Below are 21,473 nucleotides of genomic sequence, written 5' to 3'. Positions count from 1 at the left end.
TTATCTTGGAAGAGTTGCTATAATTGTTGACCAGAACTACTGGCATTTGGAGCTCACATATTGCTGAATGCATCGTCTGTTGGCATTTGACAAATACGGCTATGGTGTTTCTCACCCCAGGACAGAAGTTACGTAGCTGGTTCCCCCAACAGCCTGGCTCTGGATCATGGGTATCACCCATGATCGTGGCCGTACACAGAGAATTGCGTCTGGGCTTGACAGCTTAAATGCCTTTGGGGTAAGCTCAGCAGAGAGAAATGGTTAAGAAAATTGTGACAAAACCAATGCATGTAATATTCTGCAGCCAGTGCCAATGTTTACAAGGATCCTTTGGGAACATTCAACATGCTGATGATATAATGACTGAAGTGCAACAGGAGAAAAAACACACACAAAAAGAAGAAAACCTAGAATATAACATTTTGAGCACATAATGATCCCAATTATGTTTAAAAAAACATCATAGAAGAAAGAGGAAGCGGAAAGATACCAAAATGTTACTAGTAGCTATTTCTGGGAGGAAGAATTATGGGTCAATCTTTCTTTGCTTTTTATATGTGTGCACTCTTAATTTTACTAAAGTTCTCCCTAACTTTAGTAAGCCTACATTTTTATAATTAGAGAAGCAAGTTTTTTTTTTAATAGTAAAACATAATTTCTTATATTTTTGGGAAAACTGTTTTTTGTGCACAGGGACACTCACTCATCCCTGGCCTTCCTGCTTACTCTGGTTGACTGGATTAACACATTGTTGTGTGTAAAATAACACCTATTTGACAGGAGCATGAGGTAGCCCTTGAAGACTTGACAGTTTTAATGGTACCAGGCAGGGGCAGGGCTGGCTTAGAGAGTCCGATATCCTCTAGTGAGGGCCTGGGTGCTTTGTCCTCTGTTTATACCTTGACTGTATGTGGAGCAATTCATCAAGGAGAGTATTCAGATTCCATCACCCTGCTTAAATTAGGGCAATTCTGAGGCAGAAATAGCAGAGAAACAATAATACTATAATTAGTGGTCCTCTGCCTTGTGCTTAGTGGCTTTTTGTTACTTCTCCACAGTATCCTTAGGAAGCAAGTATTTTTACCTAAATGCAAATTCAAAACTGGAGCAGGTTTAGCTTTTGCTTCATCTCAGAGGTTGTCAGTTTGTGTGTTTGGAATTTAAATCTGTGCCCAATTGTCTCCAGAACCTACTGTGCTCACGAAGTTTTCTCTGGAGTCTAGTAAAATTCACGCAGGAATTTATATTAAGCCATTTGCTTTTCTTTCAAATGAAATAAGAGATGGAAGCCAATGACATTTGGACCAGTAAAAACACCTGACAGAGGATAGATGTTTTTGGTTTTTAAAGTATTTTCTGTTTGGCATTTTTAAAGTTGTTAAAACTAGAATTTAAGAAGTTTATTGGGTACTTACTAGTAATTTATTTGAAATCTGAAGAAAACTTGTATTTCTCCCACTGAGCATTGGATTGCTTGGAGGAAGGGATCAGCCAGGGAGGCAATGTAACAGTGAATAATCCTAGGAGTCAGTCAGACTTCTCTTGTAGTTGAGGCTTCATGCTTTATGGTGGTTCTGACCTTGGGGAAATTATTTAACTTCATAGCCCAGTATCTCTCATCTGTAAAATGGGATTAATACCTACCTCATAGGCTTCTTGCAGTGAATAGATGAGGTAATGCTTGTAAAGCATTTGGCACGGTGCCCAACCGATGGTTACTGTGCTCATTGATGGCAGCTATTATTTTTATTACTGGGAGTTGAGAAGCTTGGAGCCTGTTCCCAGTTCTACTGTTGACTTTGGCTTTAAGAAAGTCACTCAGCCCTCCGGGCCTTAGCCTCCCTGTGGAATAGTAACCATGTTCCAGAAGGTAAAGATGGGACGGAATTATGCATGAGGAAGGGTTCTCAGAGGGTGTGGGTTCCACTGAATGTTTTCGGCAAACATGAAGGTGAGCAGCAGACAGCAATGGGGTGAATCATGAGCTCTTCTTGGACTGAAGTCATTATTCTGGCTCTTCTGTGGGAGTGCAGCCTGCACGGAACAAGTCTGTGAGTTATACTGAGTCCCTCGGGGTGGAAAAGCTTTCACCCAGAAGCATTGCAATGCAGTGCACCCATCTGGCTGATTTGCTGCCTCTCACCAAGGAAATGCTCAACTCAGAGAGAGCCTAGTAGGAGAACTTAATGCATCTTTCCCCAGGCTGTGCCTTCTGGCTGATAGTGGATCTCCTGACAGGGCCGTTGCTGTTTGCACTTTCTCTCAGGAGTGAGGGGAGGGTGAAGAGAGACTGTTGCTTTCTGCCCTGCAAGCTGTGTAAGCATGAGGTGGGGGCGGGGGATCACCAGACGGACACAGTGGCTGACTGTGTGTCTGTGTAAGCTTGTCTGTACTCAGACCAAGTGACTGCCCATCTTTGCTGCATTACTCATTGCCACCAGTGATCAGGAAGCCCCCCCCCCCCCGCCGTAAGCTCGCATTGAAATTCCTGCCACTTTTTGCAGTTTTCCAATTCCCATAGTAGTGTGAGTAATGATGGGCTCTAGTCCTGTATTAACCATTTGAGAGTAAGAGTAAATAGGAAAAAAATATGTATATATTCTATTCCCACTGCACCGCAGCTTCTAGTGTTGTGAGGCAAGAATGAGACCCTTGCTGTGGGAGAGCAATCTTTTCAGAGACCTTTCCTCAGTTCTCTCCAAATCTTAGGTTCCCATGGGACTTCCATTGTCTCTACAGAAGAGAGAGCCCCAGCCTCAGCCCTAACCAGATTCAGTGTCTCAGCAGAGCCTGCTTCCCTACAGTACCCATTTGGGGACATCACCTGCTACAACGACTTTTCATTTTCTGGAGAACTATTCCAAGGCTTGACAGGGGAGCCACCATGTTTTATATTACTGTGACTACACTGGAAGGAAGGGTGCCCTAGTCATCCCCTCCCAAAAGACGATTTAAAGCAGACCGTGAGCCACAGAATTTGCAAGGCTAACTTTATCATGTGGAAAAGAAAAATTATTGCAGTGCCCTTTAGCTAAGTACACTCACATCAGCCTTTATGGATGGTGGCAGTTACGTGTTCACCTCCTCACAAGGAAGAGAACTTGAAACTATCACAAGGCAGAACCCAGAGATGTGGCTGGGACAATATCCGATACCACAGCACAGGCGGAACCTGGGGAGAGTAGCTTTTTCTCTTCCTTTCTTTTTAAAGGAAGGCATGTTTCTGCAGAGAGAATGAACTAAGCCCTCTTTCATCTTACTCCCCAGGGCTTTAGCAGAGATAGCTGCACCCTAGCGGGGCTGGCTGTGGAGACTACAGGAAGCTGCTCGTCAGAATGCACATGTGAAGAGTGCATCTTGCGCAGTTTAGCATCCACACAAATACACAGAAAGAAGCGAAAACGGAAGTGCAGCTGGAGTTACACAAACAGGGTGGGGGAAGAAGCTCTATTAAGTCTTTAGCAAATGTTGACACGGAACTGAGGATTCGCTACAGTCTGTAGTATCCCAAGAAGCGACTGATTTGGAGCAGAACAAGTAAGATTTGGGCGCAAACCATCATGAGACCAATGAAGTGTAAAAATGACATATGACCAAACAGAGGAAGAAAGTGGGTCTTCCTGAGAGTAAAACCAGGGTCTCGCAGGATTTGTGTGTTATTTAATGTGTATACATATATGTGTGTGTGTGCACGCATGTAGGCTAGCTGTTGCATTCTGTTGTTTGATATGGAAGCAATTTGATTCTTACTTCGGGCACAGAAATCTTTACTTGTGCATTTCTGTTGCTTATAAAGTTTTAAATTTAAAAAAAATCCACTTTATTACTGAAAGATATTGAATTAATTGGGGGAGCAGTATTAACTGTAGTAATGGTTAGTGTTCAGATTTTGTAAAAATTAATATTTGGGTAATAAGTCCTACTGGGCTCTAGTAATCTTAATGCAATTGTGAAGGAGAAATAAAAGCTTTAACAAATTTGGGGAGTGTCGCCTTGTAAAGGCATTTACTGAAAACTCTTCCTTGTAAACTTGAACTGAAGACATCATTGTTTCTTTCCTTTCCATCTTTCCCTTCCAGTTTTAAATACTGCTTCTTTTATGTAGGTCCATCAGTAGGCAGGGGTGCTACCTCTACAGTGTTGTGTTGGGGTTAAGTTTTCAATGCAGGTAGCTTAGGGGGAGCACACACGGGCGCTGTACCATTGCGGTAGTTATGTTTTTGTTCAGCCTTCGAGGCAAGCCTTATCATCACCCCAGTTTACAGATGAAAGATCTGAGGCTTCCACAAGTTCAGTCACTTGTTCAGGGTCTCATAGTAGGGAGGGGTAGAGCCATGGTGCACAGGCAGGCCCTGATCTCTTAGCCACTTTGCTCTTTCTTCCCTCCATATACATATGTGTGTGTGTATGCATGTATTTATTTATGTATGTATGTGCTACATGTATGTGTATATATATATATATATATATATATATATATATATATAATTTTTGGCATGTTGATTATATGAAAAGTCAAGATTTATTATGATAGAAATAGCCTCTTGTGGTACTATCCCAACTTTTATGGTGGTGTGGGGCAGAAAGCTATGCAATCTAATATGGAATGAAAAATACTGAACGAATTTACAAGTACACAGAAAATTAGAACAGGAGTTAGTTGACTCTCCCCTGAATGCAGTTTATTTGCATATACAGACAAACCTTTTTTTTTTTTCCCCATTGCATTCAGTGCTCTGCAAATTGCACAAGTTTAGAGTAGCCCAAAGGATAAGGCAGCTTTCTACTAGGTCACGTAACTTCCAGAGGCGTGGGCATTGCCTTCAGGGGATAACTGCTTGAAAGCTGTATATTTTCCTCCCTACCGCTATTGGATAGCAAAGGGCACACGGATTTAGCCAGGTTCGGATCTAAATGCAAACCTCCAAGATCGGTGACAGACCACCAGTGAGGTTTGGAGAACACAAACAAAGTGCACAGATACACCGTGCCCCCAGAGTTTTCGGAAGATAGAAGGTAACAATGCACAAAAAGCCCCAGCCAGGGAAGAGAAGCAGGGCTGATAATGATGGCCTCATTATTACCAAACAGGGAAGCCGGCTCTCTCAGTCTTCAGTTGGGCTGGACTGATGGCTCAGTGGTTAAAGGCGCTTGCTGCTTGCTCTGCCACCTGGGGTCAGTCCCAGCTTCCTCATGGCAGCTTACAACTATCTGTAACCGCACACCCAGGGTATTTGCAACCCTCTTCCAGCCCTTTGGATACTTGCACTCACACAGATATATCATACACTGAACACATCCACATAAGTAGCCACAAAATAAATCTTAAAATAAAAGAAACACGTGTCTTTTGAGTGACTGAATCCAGAGACAACAAACCTCTCTATGGAAGCTCGGGCTGGGTCATACCCAGATGTGATATCCTGGTTATTTTATTTGCTGAGTCCCTTGAAAAATATCAAATGCTCAAGAGTCTTTCTCCAAATTCTGCTTATCTGCCTGAAGGTAGTTTCTCCAAGAGACTCAGTTGTCATTCCTGTCCTTCCCAGAAGTTTGATCAACCAAAGACATCTGAATGCTGTCACAGGAGAGAAGATCTGTGGGTGAATTATGCCGTAACGATTCTTCCTCCTGTCTCTCTCCAAGGCCCTAGGCCTCCTCCCTCAAAAGCATCCTTGCCTAGGCCCTCTCTGTCTCTTCCTCTTTTCCCTTAGAAAGGCAGCATATTCATGGCGAGGTCTCACTGCTTTTTTGAGTGTTTGATCTCCTGTGAGTACATGGGTGCATGTGTATGACCTATCCTCTAAATGTCCGGATAGTAAAGCTTTTAGGCTTTAAAGGCCATATGGTATTTGTTGTAACTATAAAACTCTGTCCTGGTGTATTGAAAGCAGTCATAGACAATAGTTAAAGAAATGAATGTCGTTGTTTGCCAATAAAACGTTACAAAAATAGACACTGGGATGGATTTTGCCTATGGGCTAAGGTTTTTAACCACGAGATTAAATAAAGAAGCTAATTGAAAAAAGGGTAGGGAAGACCAGTTGCCCAGCATTCTTACTGGTAGGCCTTGTCGTGTCCGACAACAGGAAAACCCAGGCAAAGCTTGGGCTGTGCTCGCAGAAATTGAATTAACATGATGGATGGCATTGCCTGTGTTGCTGTTAGAAGTAAATTGAGCACTGGGGTTCCAGTCAGACCTACCATGCATTCTCTTCTCCACAGAGTCGCTAGCTCACTGGCCACTGCGCTCTGCCTTTAGGAACGCGGATAAAGCAAACCATAGCCACTCGTGGAGAAGCATATACTCTGTAGAACTCTACCTTGGCAGCATTCCTCCCTCCCCCACTCCAGAGCGGGGAGAAGCTAGTCTTTAGTCTTCCATGGGTTGTGGGTAGATGTAATTTTTGCCACTAATCAAGTTAGTTAGCCATTTCAGCAAGGGGTAAAAAATATAGGCTTTGTCGTTTCAAAACAGCCTATAGAGACATAACTAGTAAGTGTAAAAATCATTATGTTGGATTAATTTTGAAAAGTAATTAAATGTTAAAACCTTGTTAAAGGTCTTAAAATGGCTCACTTATTATCTTAGAAACTGCTCACTTATTTACATAGTTTTCCATATTCGGGTTAAGACTGTATTTTTACCTTACGCATGACTGGTTTTGTGACTCTTATCACCTAATCAGAGCTGGAAAAAGAAACCAGCAAGGACCTGTAGAACGTAGTTGAAGTGGCCCTGCTCTCTCTCTCTCTCTCTCTCTCTTTTTCCCTATTGTATTGCACAGTGCACAGTGCCTGGCATCTAAATAAATACAGCTGCTACCATCCATTAACATTGTCATGGCGATAGCAAAACAGCATTCTGTGGTCAGATTGTGGCTGCAGAACCATGGTGCCTAGTTGGCTGCTCATACACACTCCTTGTGTGTGAGTATGATTATGATGAGTCTGTGCATGATGGCATCACTTCCCTATTGCCTCTCCTTCATGTTCCCAGCCCTGTTTTCCCTTTCTGACTCAGCTTGGCTGTACTGCCCTGTGTCCGTGGCTTTTGTGGTCTCTGCTGAGCTGACCTTTCTTCCTTTGCTCTCCTCCTCTCTTCCCCTGTGTGGAGTCACGTCAGCGTTCCTAAAATGTAGAGCCCTTTGAAGCTGTGGGGCTCCAGCTCCATAGTCCGGCGCTGTGCTGTCTGGCTCAGCCTCCCTCCACTCTTAACTTGGGCTTCAAACTTCTGCTTCTCACTGTCTGGGGGATGCTCTTCCACCTCCACCTGCTTATTCCCAAGTCCCCAACAGGCTTGGTAGCTCCCCACCACCCTTACTCCCTGGATGACCCTTATTTCTTCCCGACCTTTAAAGTTCTATGTTTGTTTTTATTCAAAGTCAAATTCCAGCTTTGGGCTGCTTTTGGGTCCCGTCTTTCTGACCCTTTAAAAGTGACAGAACCCCACTCCCCAGTCCCCTTCCCTGTGCTCCTGACACTGACACACTCAGAACCCACAGGAATGCCCTATCCCTACTACCCACATCCAGGCAGCGACCCCTGTGTTCTGCTTCATCCCACACGTTGCCAAAGTCTTCCGTCATCATGCTCGCATGTGGTTTCCCATATGCTCCACTCACATGGCCCAGGGGCCGTCTCCGTGCTTCTTACAGATGCCTCCATAACACCTAGAGCAGCCTGTGGGCTCCAGGAGGTGCTCAGTAAGCCCTTGTGCAATGACCAAGTAACCGAGATGCTTGCCGGTAGTCATTTTAATGGAGACTTTGTAGACTGTGGCAGGGTTCCTTGCTCTCCTTGCACCCTGCATGGTTCCTGGCACACATACAAAGAAGTGGTTAAGAAATGGTTGTTGACTGACTTCTCTGACCACCTGACTGCCTGGAAGAATGAACTCTCAGGAAGGGGTCCTATGTCACCTTTTTGCAAGTGTAGGACCGTTATCTGGAATTTTAAGCTAACCGGTACGGCTGTCACATCGGAGCAGAGGCAGACATTTAACCCCGAATGTTTCCAGTGGGTTACTTACACCTTATTCTGCACCATCTGAGAGACTTCCAAGGCTGATACAGTAGCCAGCCTGATGGGATGCCAGCACCTCCTCGAATGTCACCGCACTTGTAGGACTGCGAATTCACACACACCGCAGTGCCTGGCGATTTAAATGGTTACCACTTAATATTCACTGAACGTCGGCACTGTGCTCTTGTACCCAGAAACAAATAGAGGCAGCATGCACTTGTGCACTGGGCTTTGTTCTCTGTAATTAGTTGGTGACAGAACTGCATTGATACGGCGGTTCTGCAGTTTCAGGGAGGCGGTGCCCTCGGTGCAAATGGGAATGTATTTATAGACCTGGTTCTGCCTCGCACACTCCTTTACCTCTGTGGTGGTTCTGAGGTGTGGTGGCCAAACCGGGAAAGCTTCATCAGCTTGTAGTTTCAGGAAGAAGAGAGCAGCTCCATTTTGGAAGTACTGTAGTTAGACGGAATGCCTTTCCCTTTGGTTTCATGTGATGTCTAGTATTCTGTCCCCCTTTGCAGCAGATATCCCTCGAAGCTCTGCCCGGAGGCTGGATTTGCCATTCCATTGCTCTTCTGCAAAGTCTCACTAGTTCTGACTGTATTTGGGTGGATCTGGACTGCAGTTAACATTGCCAGGGAAGCAGAATGTGAAGTTGAAACAACAAAAAAGATGAAGAGCTCTTAACACCCAGGCATGAAGGCAGTTGCCCTCAGTCCCAGCACTGGGGAGGAAGAGGAAGGAGGCTCAAGATTCATCACCTAGCCTTGCCTACATAATAAGCTCAAGGTCTGCCTGGGTTACATTAGACCCTGTTTAAGAGAGACAGAGAAGGAGAGAAGGAGGGAGTGAGGGCTGGAGGGAGAAGATGCTGAATTGTTTTTCAGGAGCCTTGTAGCGGTTGGAGCTGGCTCTCTTTCTATTTACAAGGAAAAGAGAAAGTGACTTGTTCAGGTCCTCGAAGGACACACATAGTAAGAGCACACAGCCCTGGACTCCATGGTTATGGGCTCATTTTAAGGTTTATCAGTGGAATCAGTCCCTCTTCACAGACCCCCATTTAAAATCACAAGTTTGTGCTTGTGACTTAAAGTCTTTAAGAATGAAGGCTACTATGTCCAGCAATATTTTAAAAATTGAACTTTTCTGTTGTTCCTTCCCTTGGTATGCTATTATATGTGAGGAAAGATTTTGAGAGACTTAATATAATGGTAACTTTCATAAGAATTGAGTTCTCTTTAAATATGATTGACTGACAGAGTTTAGGGGATTGATTTACTGGATTTTTTAATCAAATATTAATTAATTAATTAATTAATTAATTGTGTGTGTATATATGAGTGTGTACGCGTGAGTGTGTGTGTGTGTAGGTCACGACAGTTCTCAGGAGTTGGTTCTCTCCTTCTTCCATGCAGGTCCCACAGATGGAATTCAAGTTGTCAGGCCTGACAACAAGCATTTTTAACTGAGCAATCTCACAGGTCCACATCTTACCATTTTGCAGTCATTATATATTCTTCAGGTTCATAAGTTCCAAAACCTAAGTGGATGAAAAGAGAAGGGACTTGCAAGCTCTGAAAACAGGAGGTTAGCTCCATCCTCGTGCCTCAGGGGATGTGAATCACTCTACACCAGTCAGTGTTTTCCAAAGTGTGAGATACGTTATTATTGGTGTTGGGTGAGATGTGTTAGAGTAGATAAACCTTAGATAAAACTTCATTTATTTTAATGTGTAATTTAAAAAATAGGACAAACATGGCATCGTTGGATAATACTCTTCAGGCACAAACTAAGAAGTAAATTTGTGTGAGAACCGTAAGATCCTTAAGAAATTAACAGTGAACTGAAGAAGGCAAAGTGAAGCTTTTGCTTACCAAAGACACAGGTTTAGTTGGGCGGAGTCCCTTTTCAGTGTAAAAGCTCTATAATTCTTAGCCTGACCCTTATTTATTTATGTATTTATGTATTTATGTATTTATTTATTTAAAACTTGTTTCTGTGTGTTTGGGTGTTTTGCCTGTATGCATGTCTGGGCGCCGAGTGCATGCCTGGTGTCTAAGGAGGCCGGAGAGGACATCTGGATCACTGCAAACTACAGTAACTGGCAACTGCAAGCTGCTGTGTGGATGCTGGGAATTGAGCCCTGGGTCCTCCAGAAGAGCAAGCAGTCAGTGCTCTGACCTGTTGATCCACCTCTCCAGCCCCATTCCTTATGTGTTCTTTTTTTTTTTCCCCTTGCAGGTTTTGTATTTGTCTTTATCAGACAAAATGTCTGGTTCCGCTGTTATAATAGCGCACATGTAATTTTAGCTCTCATGCTTTCTGAAATACTCTGTGTTAAAAATGAACACTTTAATGTCACATTGGAAGGCTTTTGCAGATAAAATCAGCACATTGCATAAGCATGACACGATGGGTTCAGAGTGGAACAGGAGGTGATAAATACATTGAGATCCTGTTAGAGTGCTTGATAAGGGTCACACTCGGCTCTCACACTAATGAGAGGCTAATTGTATACACAAAGGTTTTAGAGCTCCTGCTCTAGAGGATAAATCCATGCCACATTGTAAGGACTTTCACTAAAGATTTATTAATGAGACTTGCAATACTGTATAAATTAGTTATTAGGAGAAAAAATAGATTTAGTCAGAAGACACTATAATGGAAGCAGTAGTATTATGATATTTGGGGGAGGGTTGGTAAAAAAACACCAATGTGTCAGTTCTAAATAATGAAATACTTCATTTGTTTGAACACCCAGCATTTACTTAAGCTTCAGAAATAACATTTGAGATATGGCACAAAATTGGTATACTTAGAGGCTGGAGAGATTCTCTCTCTCTCTTTCTCACTCTCTCTTTTTGGTTTTGGTTTTTCAAGACAGGGTTTCTCTGTGTACTCTTGGCTGTCCCGGACTCATGTTTATAGACCTGGCTGGCCTTGAACTCACAGGGATCTGCCTGCCTCTGTCTCCCCAAGTTCCTAGATTACAGGTGTGTGCCACTGCTCCTGGGTTGGAGAGAGACTTAGTGGTTAAGAGTATTTGGTGTTCTTTTTGGGGACCTAGGGTCTGTTCCCCGCACCCACATGGTAGTTTACAACCACCTGTAATTCCAGTTCCTGGGGATTTGACTCCTTTTTCTGGCCTCAGAGGTCACCAGATAGATATGTGTGTGCAAACATATACAAAGGTAAAAGACTCGTATAAAACAAGACAAAACAAAATGGGGAATTAATTGGAAATGAGTGTGAGACGATCACTTGGAGCTCCCTGTGGTTAGTTTAGCACTTGTTTTTCATGAATGACTCATTGTTCTCTCAATTCACACAGACAATGAGTTCTGACACCACAAATGGAGAGGTTCCAGCCAGTATCTTGTACCTAGGATAGGCTCCCAGAGCTCTGACGTCACTAGGTTCCCTGGCACACACAGGAAAACTGGATAAACTGGCCACTCATCTGACATAAAGATTGCAGAGGTTCACAGGAGATGTTTTCAAATATTCGGAGAACTGTTGTGTGGGAAAGGGACTGGATTCTTACTCTCTTATTATTTCAGAATGTGTAAGGAGGAGCAAGAAGCATCAATGGCAGGAAATACATTTTCAGTGTGGGTTCTATTTTCATTATTGCGCCATATGGTGTGTGTGAGAGAGATCTCCTTTTTATTTTCATGTGTATGTGCTATTATATGCATATGTACACATGTGGCAACAGGCACTATTATATCTCTCTCTCTTTTTTTTTTTCTAGATGAAGGAGCCAGGCAAAGGGTTAAACCACTTAATGTGATTTTACATTGTGCATGACTTGAATTTGAAATGTCCCAAAGCCACGTGCTCTGTTAAAGGTCGCATTACTACTTTGTGGTTGCTGTTGAGAAGTGGTGCAGGTCGTCTGTCGGAAGTGGAGCCTCATGGAAGGAAGTGAAGCTGGGAAGGCATATTCTTGCAGTAGTGGGACCTTGGGCCTCTTCTCTCTGCCACTGGTAGCCACAAAGATGAGAGCGACTTTGGTCCAACATACACTCCCTTGACGTGTGGCCTTAAGCCCAAAGCAACAGGGTCAAGGGACTGTGAACCCCTGCGATGATGAGTCAAAGGAACTCTTTCCCCCTTTTAAGTTATTCATCTCTGATGCTTTGACACAGGGACAGTCAGCTGACACCTTCATTCCTGGGAAGTGGGACTCAGGGTCTGGCTCTGGAGCCACGCTTACTTTACTCTTATTTCCCGACTGCGATTTCCAGAGCATTGTGTTTTGTGCGTACGCTGTACTTGACGGTTTATATTTTCACAGCAGCACAGCGAATTAGGCATTGTTGCTCTCATTTTATAGATGGGAAGAAACGAGGCTCAAAGGAATTGAGAAACTCGCCCAAAGCAAATGACTCACAATTGTAATTCAATAGGATCCCTAGGCCATGCTTACTTTCCCTAGAGATGCACAATTGGTCTGGAGCTACAATCTTTTGTGTGTGTGTGTGTGTGGGGGGGTTAAACATTTTTTTAAAATACTTTGAAAATTCCATACATTTGTACTGTGTATATTGTTCATATCTATACAGCACTAGTTCCCTAGTGCCTTCACTTCTCCCCCACCCCCATCAGCTTGCTCTCCTCTTTTCCTTTTTTGTTATCAATGCGTTGGTGCTGCCCATATGCACATGGGTGTCTGGTCATTCACTGAGCCATGAGTAACTTAGCAGTGACCTCATGTCCCCAAAAAGGTGACTCTTTGTTCTTCAGCAGCCATGGACAGCCAGTAGCTCTTCCAGTAGGGTAGGGTCTCTTAGCATCTGTGCTAGCTTTTAACTGGTTTGATCTTAGACAGGCTTTGTATGGTTAACCATAGCTGTTGTGAGGGGAGTGGTGTGTGGAGCAGCCATATCAAGCACAGAAGTCAGTGTTTCACAGTTCACCTCACCATCTTAAGTTCTAAAATTCTTTAAGCTCCCTCTACCTTGAGGTTCCCTGAGCTTTGGATGGCGAGGGCTTGGGAGAACAACCCACCCATAGCTGAGCACTGAGTCATCTATACTCAACGTGTTGACCAGTTGTGAGTCTCTGCAATGGCCACTGTCCACTGCAGAGGAAGTCCTAGGGCCAAAGTTGAAAGCCACCCAAATCTATGGGTAGAACTTCTGTTGTTTGGCTGGCTGGAACCAAAACTGTGTAATGAGGAGAATTTTAACAACTGGAATGGCACTGGGAGAAGAGAGGAAGCTTGAGATCTTTTTTTCTCTGCAAACTTTGGGCTAGAAATTCATGTCAGCTAGGCAGGGACAGGGTAGAGGGGATTTAAGCATTGTATAAAGTATTGAACCAGACACTTAGTAAGGTTTTGCCCTGCTTTGAGGTTTTATGATATTGTGTTTTCTTCTCATCTCTCCATGTCATCTTGTTTTCCCCTGGGAGTACTCAGAAGTATGTGCAAATCTCACTCTGATGTTTGAATCTGGCCCTGGGGCTTTGATGGTCTTGGTAAAATACTCACTTCCTTAAGATGCTTGACATGATGCCCTAGGGAAAATGTTGGGTCATCTGAGAAGTCAGTAGCATGAGTAGTAAGTGGCAAAGCTATTGACTACAGAGGAAAATGGAGTGTGAGTGTTGTTCCCACAGGTGAACTGGTAGATCTGCCTCCAGCAGAGTCCCCCCAGGCGTTCTTTGTAGCAAAAGCATCCGGCTGTCTTGACTTGCCCTTTCAAGGTGTTTATCAGATGCCCAGTAAGGAAACACTAGTTTTCCGCAGGGTTGTCTCAACTTTAATTATCTCCACTGAAACTTACCTACTGTCCCAGACATCGTATTGTCGATTTGGGAGATTGTGGGTGGGGATGCCTTCCTTCTGCTGACTCCCAGATGATATTTACCAAGCTGTCCCACAGTGTGGCCCTGGTGGTGCCCTATCTTATCTTCTGCAGCCATCTCCTGCTTTGAACTTCGTGTTGTAGGAAAGGGCCTTACTATCTCAAGCTCAGGGTGTGTGTATGCATTTTTTAAATCCTCCCCACTATTCCCAACCCCTTTCTTCAACCATTCTTCTAGTATCTCCCAAATGCCTACCATTTCTCTTTGATAATATCATGCCAGTTGAGTCCATGAGTAACAGGTCTCTGCATGTCTCTGTCTAACTTGGCCTCTTCAACTCATTCTGGCCCAATGCGAAAGTGAGGCATTTTCACCCTTTTTCTCGCTTCCACCCCCCATTTCTATTACCTTGGACTATATTCATTACATGTACATGTATTGGGCATGTACATGTTTCTCTGGAGGATGTGGGAGGGCACAGAAGGGAGCTGAGGTGACTCAAAGAGTGAGTGGTGTTCTCCAAGGTTCCCCAAAGTTCCCTGTCCAACATGTAGTAAAGATGGGGAAACGTTCTGCACAGTATGATGATTGGCTGCAGATTCATAGACCAAAAGGTGTGTGTGTGTGTGTGTGTGTGTTGACAATGGCCTGTGCTACTTTCTGTCTACCTAATTCAAAATGAAGGCTTCAGTGACCCTCTGATATATTGCAGTGGACTTCCAGGTATTTTGATGCAGTAGCCTTGCTGGTGTCTTGGCAGAATTGTCCATGTGCTGCATCAGTTGGATAAACACTGGAAAACAAAGATACGTTCACACACAGCTATGCACACTCCCTTAACTTGTTCTTATTTTTAATGATCCAATAATAACGTCTCTTTCAAATGTTGGTCAGTTGGGTCTGAATGCAGCAGCCGCATTAGAGTAAGCAGCTGGATTTTCTGTCTAAGAGCCTTACCTGTCGCTTTTAGGGGGTGACAATCAGCTAATGGGTGAGAGGAACACTCACCCATTCTCTGGGAAAATTGCTTTCAGAGAACAGGAGAGGTTGTTGAGGTGGGAGCCTGAGTTTCTGAGTGAGCTGAGTGAGCTGAGCGCAAAAGTCTCTGTGATCGAAAGAAAGACTGAATAATTTCCCATGTTAAAAGAGAAAGCATTGTTGGATATAATAAAAAGGGCCCACCGATAGGATGAGATCAGTGGGCTCGTAAACTCGCTCTGTCCATATCCTTGACGGGAAAAGGCCATGGCTGTATTTTGTACAGGTTGAACTTTATTTGGGGATCTCTAATTAGATTGGCTGCATCCCAGCTCCTGACTTTGTCTCACTCTTCTCTCTCCTCACCCTTCTTTCTTTTTCTTTACTTTGCTTCTTTGGCAAAGATGAAAAGATGAGGCTCACATGGAAGAAATTTAAGGGCTACCCAGGCTGCATACGAATGTCTATTTTCTTACTGCAGTTACCTTGTTAAAGAAATTGTTTCTGTAAAGAGATAGAGAAAAAGAAATTAAATAAATACCGCAGAGGCATTCTGCATCAGAAGTTTGCATGTATTTCACTGTGTGCTCTGATGCTTGCCAACTGTCAAGGGCAGGGCTGTGATATAAAATACGGTTCTATGTTTAATGTTTTACTCTCCAACCTCCACACTGCTTAGTTGCTTCTCTGGTGACCTTGTCTTCGCCTTTATAACTGCTGCTTTCCCTCTGCCATCCAACAATAAGTGCACATGCCCACAGAGAAATTAAAGGAGGATGCCGGCAGAGAGTTGATAACAGTTAAACCATCTTTAACTCGGGAACAAACCTCTTAAATAATTAAAAGTGTAGGCTCCAAGAGTCAGATTTGCATTTCTTTATCAAGTTTATTTGGCACACTTTGTTACACTCAATTAAATGAAAATGTTCTGTTTCATTTTCTTTGCTTTGGGCTGATCACTTTGCCTTTTGGTTCTTATGGCCCTCATGTAATTTCACAGTGTTTAGGTGTCTGGTACTATACATGTATTAATGCATACACAGGTATATACAGATCCATTAGAAGACATGCTATTTGTACCAAAGAGAATGTTTGCCCAACGTGTCTGAGTGTCTGAGCATCCCTTGTAACCTAAAGTGTAACCTGGACTATAGGTAATTCTTGATGGTGAAGATGAATTTGACAAAGTTCTTCTAGTATGCTTAAAAACAACAACAACAACAACAAGCAAACAAACAAAACAAAACAAAACAATGGCAAGAAAAACTGTCATATGTGGCATTACTTTGCCTTCCCACAACTTGATCAGTAAATCTTGTAGCAAAAATCTGCAGACATGAGAATGGGTTTGGAAAGGAAACTGGCCCATAAATGCTGTTTCTGCATCTCATGGCTGAGCATGCGCAGGCTGCTCTCTGTAAATTAGCTCATTGCTTAAGCTATGCATGTTTAAGAAGAAATAAATGAGGTATCGGCTTCCTAATGAGTGGTTGGGATCAGTGGAAGCATGATGAGAGAAAGAACATAATTTTGCTTCCTCAGTTGGGGGCTCAATATCCTGAAACTTCAGTATTAATCACTATCAGTTGCTTGGGCTTTTTCTGACTCTTTTATTTTTTTTTAACCAGGTAAGTAACACATTTTGAATTTTTCTAATGGGACCGTAGATGAGAGATGCTGTCTTCTTTGCATCCCCCAGGTGACCCTCCCTACTGTGGACCGTTCTGTCCTCATTTTGGATTGTTTGCGTGTGTGCATGATGACAGTCAATATGTATGTGTGATGACTATTAACATGTTTAACTGTTACGGGATCTATTATGTCTACTTTAGGGTCGACCCCATCCCATATGACACTCCAAAACCAGCGGGCCACACGCGGTTTGTCTGCATCTCAGACACGCACTCCAGAACAGATGGTATCCAGATGCCTTATGGGGACATCCTTCTCCACACAGGCGATTTCACCGAGCTGGGACTGCCCTCAGAGGTTAAGAAGTTTAATGACTGGTTAGGTAAGGAATGATTGCGTTCTGGCGGCCCCAATTAACCTTTCCTGGTCTGAGTGTCACTCACTGTGTCCTAATTGAATTAGAGCACTTGGAAGCCAGCTCAGCCATTTCTTGTATGATATGCTGTGATGTCTAGCTTTAATCCAATTTTGTTAATTAAAGATGAATTTTTAGATATTTAATTTTACTGTGCATCCTTTCAGTGTCTGGCCTCAGCGGCTCTGGGGCAAAGAGATCGGAAGCTCTGAAAGCAATCTCATCTCTCTCATCCTGCTTCAATGAGGACATTGGCACACACACAAGGCCTAGGACCGTATTTTTAATTCATTGGCTCTAGTCTTTCCAAGGTATCATGAGTAAAATTGTACAAATGGCCTGGCAGTAAGAGAATATTAAGTAACAGGATGTGAAAGTTCCTCTAAAAGCATACAATTCCTCTTTAGCTTAGTACTGCCAAGAAGCAGCTTTCCCCAGTGTCCTTCCTGCACGATGCCCCAGGATTTCCAGACATCACGTGTCCGGACATAAAACTCATCAGATTTTCTTGAACATGGGGGAAGGGGGGGAGGAAGGAGGAAGAGGAGACTCTATAGTTTAGCAAAACGCTGGGTCCTGGAAGGGCTGCTGGCAGATACTAGCATGCCAAGGCCACCTTGGAGTTCTTCACACCTGGAGTAGAAGAGAGCTCTAAGACTTGGGCACAGATCAGTGGTTGAGTTCATGCCTACCCCCTGTTCATCTGCAAAGCAGCTGGTCAATCCAGCACCATAAAAAATAAAAACTGTAAATAAAATAAGAAAAGAAGGGTAAAACATTTCTGAAGACACTGAAGAATTATATAGTTACAAGCAAAACAACAACAAATAAACAAACAAACAACAACAACAAAAAACATTTTGGAGAAAGATGTCATGAGTATTTTGTGAGCCAATGAAAATGACTCCAGAGATTTAGACAGAAACTTTAAGGGTTTTTTTGTTTTGTTTTGTTTACCAAGCTAAAGGAAGGTATAGGAAAGTTTAATTTATTGATTAAAGATGATAAAAGATGTGTGATAGTTGGCAGTAATTCTCATTGAAATGTTTAAAACATATTAAGAAAAAACAGTAAGCTTTACTATGAACAATTTTGCTTTTTTGTGTGTTTATGCATGCCTATCAACTTGTACATAATTGTCATCAGAGTACAAATCTCTTATCATCCTTGGCTGCTTTTACTTGATATTATTGCTAAGACTAAATGTTTTTGTGTAATTTCCATATTTATCCCTTTTAGTGACAACATATAACATACTGGCTATACTTTTATTTGGTAAGACACATATTTTAAAACAAATATTTAAACAGATAGTAGTCTGTCCTTTGGCAGCAAGAACCGAAATGTGTATTTTCTGATGTGTATGTCTTTTATTTCCACTGACTTATTTCTAAGGGTAAAAGACCACTTATGAGTTACCGTCTGAAGCCAGAGCTATACAGTTCTCTTGTTTCTGCCACTTAGCAGCATCATGCTTCCACTGGTAGCCGGGCTTCATTAGTGATAAATGATGCACCAGTCTATCATGTACTTGGCATTGGATGTGGGAACTTTTAAATTTTCTGCCCTTTCAGTAGGTTCTCAGTCTTATTTAAAACAGACAGATATTTTAGAAGTCATTTAGCAGAGTGATCTTGCTTTTAGAGAAGGCAGAGATGCAAAGAAAGACGTTAAGAGACTTTTTTAGTCTCCCTGTGTCAGAGTTGGGTGTAGTTTTAATTTTTTTTTTTTTTTTTTTTGCCTCGGCAGACTTTTCCTTCAAACATTATCTTTTTATTTTAACCACTCTTTAAAGACCAGGGAGTCTTTAAACTGCGGTGTGTGTGTGTGTGTGTGTGTGTGTGTGTGTGTGTGCGCAAATGCAGTGTCCAAGAAGGCCGGAGGTATCAAATTCACAGGAGAGGGAGTTACAGGCTTTTAGCCCCCATTTTACTCACTCTTTATCAATGACCTTTCTGCAGCTGAAGTTGTTTGGGAGTAAGATATGAGTGTACATAGGTATTAAGTAGCTGTATGGACCATGTTTTGTTGTTGTTTTTTTTTTCCCTGGAAGGGCATGGCCTCGGGGAGGTGTTTACAGAATCACAGACAGGTTAGGTCCTTGTCATAATCTTGTGGAGCTGCTGACCTTGGGCATCTGAGTTTACCTCTTTTCCCCTTGGTTTCCCTCTGCAGAACTAAGGATTAATACTACCCGTCTTTCTGGATTTCTGTGCAGATTAATCAGTAAATGATTGCTGGTTGTGAGTTTTGTGGGCCATTAATAATGGAATGGGGAAATGTGGTGAGTGAACCATCAACAGATATTTAAAGGCTAAAAACAAGAAGAGGTCAGAGGAATTATTTAGTAGATTAGAAATAAACACTTGGAGATTTTATAAGGGAAAGTACTCCATAAATGGAAATGTGCCGTAACTAAGGAAATAAAATGATAAAAGGAAATAAAAAGCTAAAGCCTGGCTGAATATTAGGTCCTTTCCCCTCTTATCCCCAACCCCCACCCCATTTAGTGAGGCGAGGCGGGAGGGAGAGGTCTCAGTAAGGGGTGTAGAACAAGAGCCCAAGAGCCCAAGGGAAATGGGTAGAGAAGCTGGGTTCCCATAGAGAAGGCTCAGAATAGCTCACTGTTACCAGGGCAACTCAGGGTGCTCAGAGGGTGAGGGATGGTGTGTGATTACTCTGCCACTTGGCTCAGACAGGAACCTCTCCCCTGAAAAGGGCACTTCTAGTCCTTTCTACAAGGTAGGAGTCAGGGTCAGACTAGAGCCTCTGCCACAACAGGAGTGTTCAACTCTCACCAGCTTGGGCCATACAAGTCCAGTGACCTTTAACAGATTTTTGTCCTTCTACTCTGCAGCCCTGATCTCTTTGCATACAACATCATCTTCTCTCATGCTCCATTTCTCTACCTTGGGTCAATCTGGTTCAGTGACAGGCCAGGCACTCTCTACCTATTTGCTAACGTTATTCCTGCTTTTCAGATAACTCTCCCCAAGCTCATCTAGTAGATCAGAAAGTGCAAATGAGCTAGTGAGATAACTTAGAAAATGAGGGCAACTTGTGAGGACCTCGGTTCTGTTTCTAGGTCCCACGTGGTAGAGGGAGAGAGCCAACTTCCACAAGTTGTCACCTGACTTCCCCACATGCACTGTGGCACACGTGTGTTTACACGTACACACTATAGATAAGTGAATGTAGTTGTAAAAGAAGCTCCAGAGGAGATCAGTGATCTGCCTTCATCTACTCATTGCTGAACATGGGGCTGTGTGACCAATAAGTGTGCCTTCAAGAGTTGCTCGTGAGCTTATGAACATGGGAGGAGCTGGAAGCTCATCAGCAGCTTCACATGGAAGTTGAGTAGCTGTTTGCCAGGTGCTAATAGTGTACATGTTTGAAAGCTGGGTTCCACATGAAGACCTACAGGGGCACCTAACCTGGGCCCATGGGGGTTCAGAGACTCCGCCACCATCCAGAGAGCATGCAAGGCCTGAGCCTAGGCCCCCTACACCTATGTAACAGATGTGCAGCTTGGTCATCATGTGGTTCGGGTAACAATGGAAGTAGGGCCTGTCTCTGACTCTGTTGCTTGCCTTTGGATCTTTTTTCCCCAGCTGGGCTGCCTTGTCAGGCCCAGTGGGAGACGGTGCACTCAGTCCTGCTGTGACTCAAGGTGCCTGGGTGGGTTGATACCCCTTGGGGGCTTCCCCCTCTCTGAGGAAAAGGAGGGGGGTAGGGGAAATGGATGTAAGGCGGGACTGAGAAGAAAGTGGAGAGAGGCCTGGGATCAGGCTATAAAAATATTAAATTAATAAAGAAAAGAAAAAAAATTTAAAAAAGATGGGTTTCAGTCCTGCTCGTCTTCACTCTCACCCTGACCCACCAGCTACAAGGCCTGAGAAACCCTAAGGAGCTCACTGTTGGTTCAGAGATGCAGGCTCTCATCAGTATGTCCATATGCCACAGGGCAGGTATAATGCTGGAAGTTATTAATATGGGATAATTTATGAGATGAGCTAAGGTAGTCCACAAGATCAACCTGAAGCTGCTAATAGTCCAGGGACAGAAAAGTAGGATAGCTTGTTGAAGTTATAAGCAGTGAAAGACACCTACTTTTATAATTCCTGATATATATATATATTGTTTAACCTCCCGAATGACTCTTGAGGCCCCTTTTTGGTAAAATGGGCAATAAAAAATATTACTTCAGCTGGACAGTGGTAGCACATGCCTTTATTCCCAGCACTCGGGAAGCAGAGACAGGCGGATATCTGTGAGTTCAAGGCCAACCTGGTCTACAGAGCTGAGCTCCAAGCCAGCCAGGGCTACATAGAGAAACCCTGTCTCAAAAAACAACAGCAACATCAACAATAATGATAATATACAACCTCAGGGTGGTTGTGAAGTGTCCTAATTAGGGCTTCTACTGCTGCGCCGAAACACCATGAGCAAAAGGAAGCTGGGGAGCGAATGGTTTATTTGGCTTACACCTCTACCTTCATCACTGAAGGAAGTTGGGACAGGCACTCAAACAGGACAGGAACTTGGAGGAAGGAGCTGATGCAAAGGCCACAGGGGGTGCTGCTCACTGGCCTGCTCCCCATGGACTGCT

General features: G+C 43.4%; 1 protein-coding gene across 1 annotated transcript in view; it reads left to right on the top strand.

Annotated features, from left to right (window-relative positions):
* The window catches only part of Mpped2 (metallophosphoesterase domain containing 2), a 170,159-nt gene that overhangs the window by 34,599 nt on the left and 114,087 nt on the right, over window positions 1–21,473 (top strand). Inside the window, exon 3 of the mRNA XM_055604164.1 lies at window positions 16,650–16,831. Coding sequence (XP_055460139.1) covers window positions 16,650–16,831 — 182 coding nt within the window. The remainder of the gene's footprint in view (window positions 1–16,649; window positions 16,832–21,473) is intronic.

The sequence above is a fragment of the Psammomys obesus genome, unplaced genomic scaffold (assembly GCF_907164565.1).
Source record: "Psammomys obesus unplaced genomic scaffold, mPsaObe1.curated_primary_1811, whole genome shotgun sequence".
NCBI classification, from domain to species: domain Eukaryota; kingdom Metazoa; phylum Chordata; class Mammalia; order Rodentia; family Muridae; genus Psammomys; species Psammomys obesus.
The sequence above is the reverse complement of the archived record's forward strand: the minus strand, read 5'-3'. Positions and strand labels throughout refer to the sequence as shown.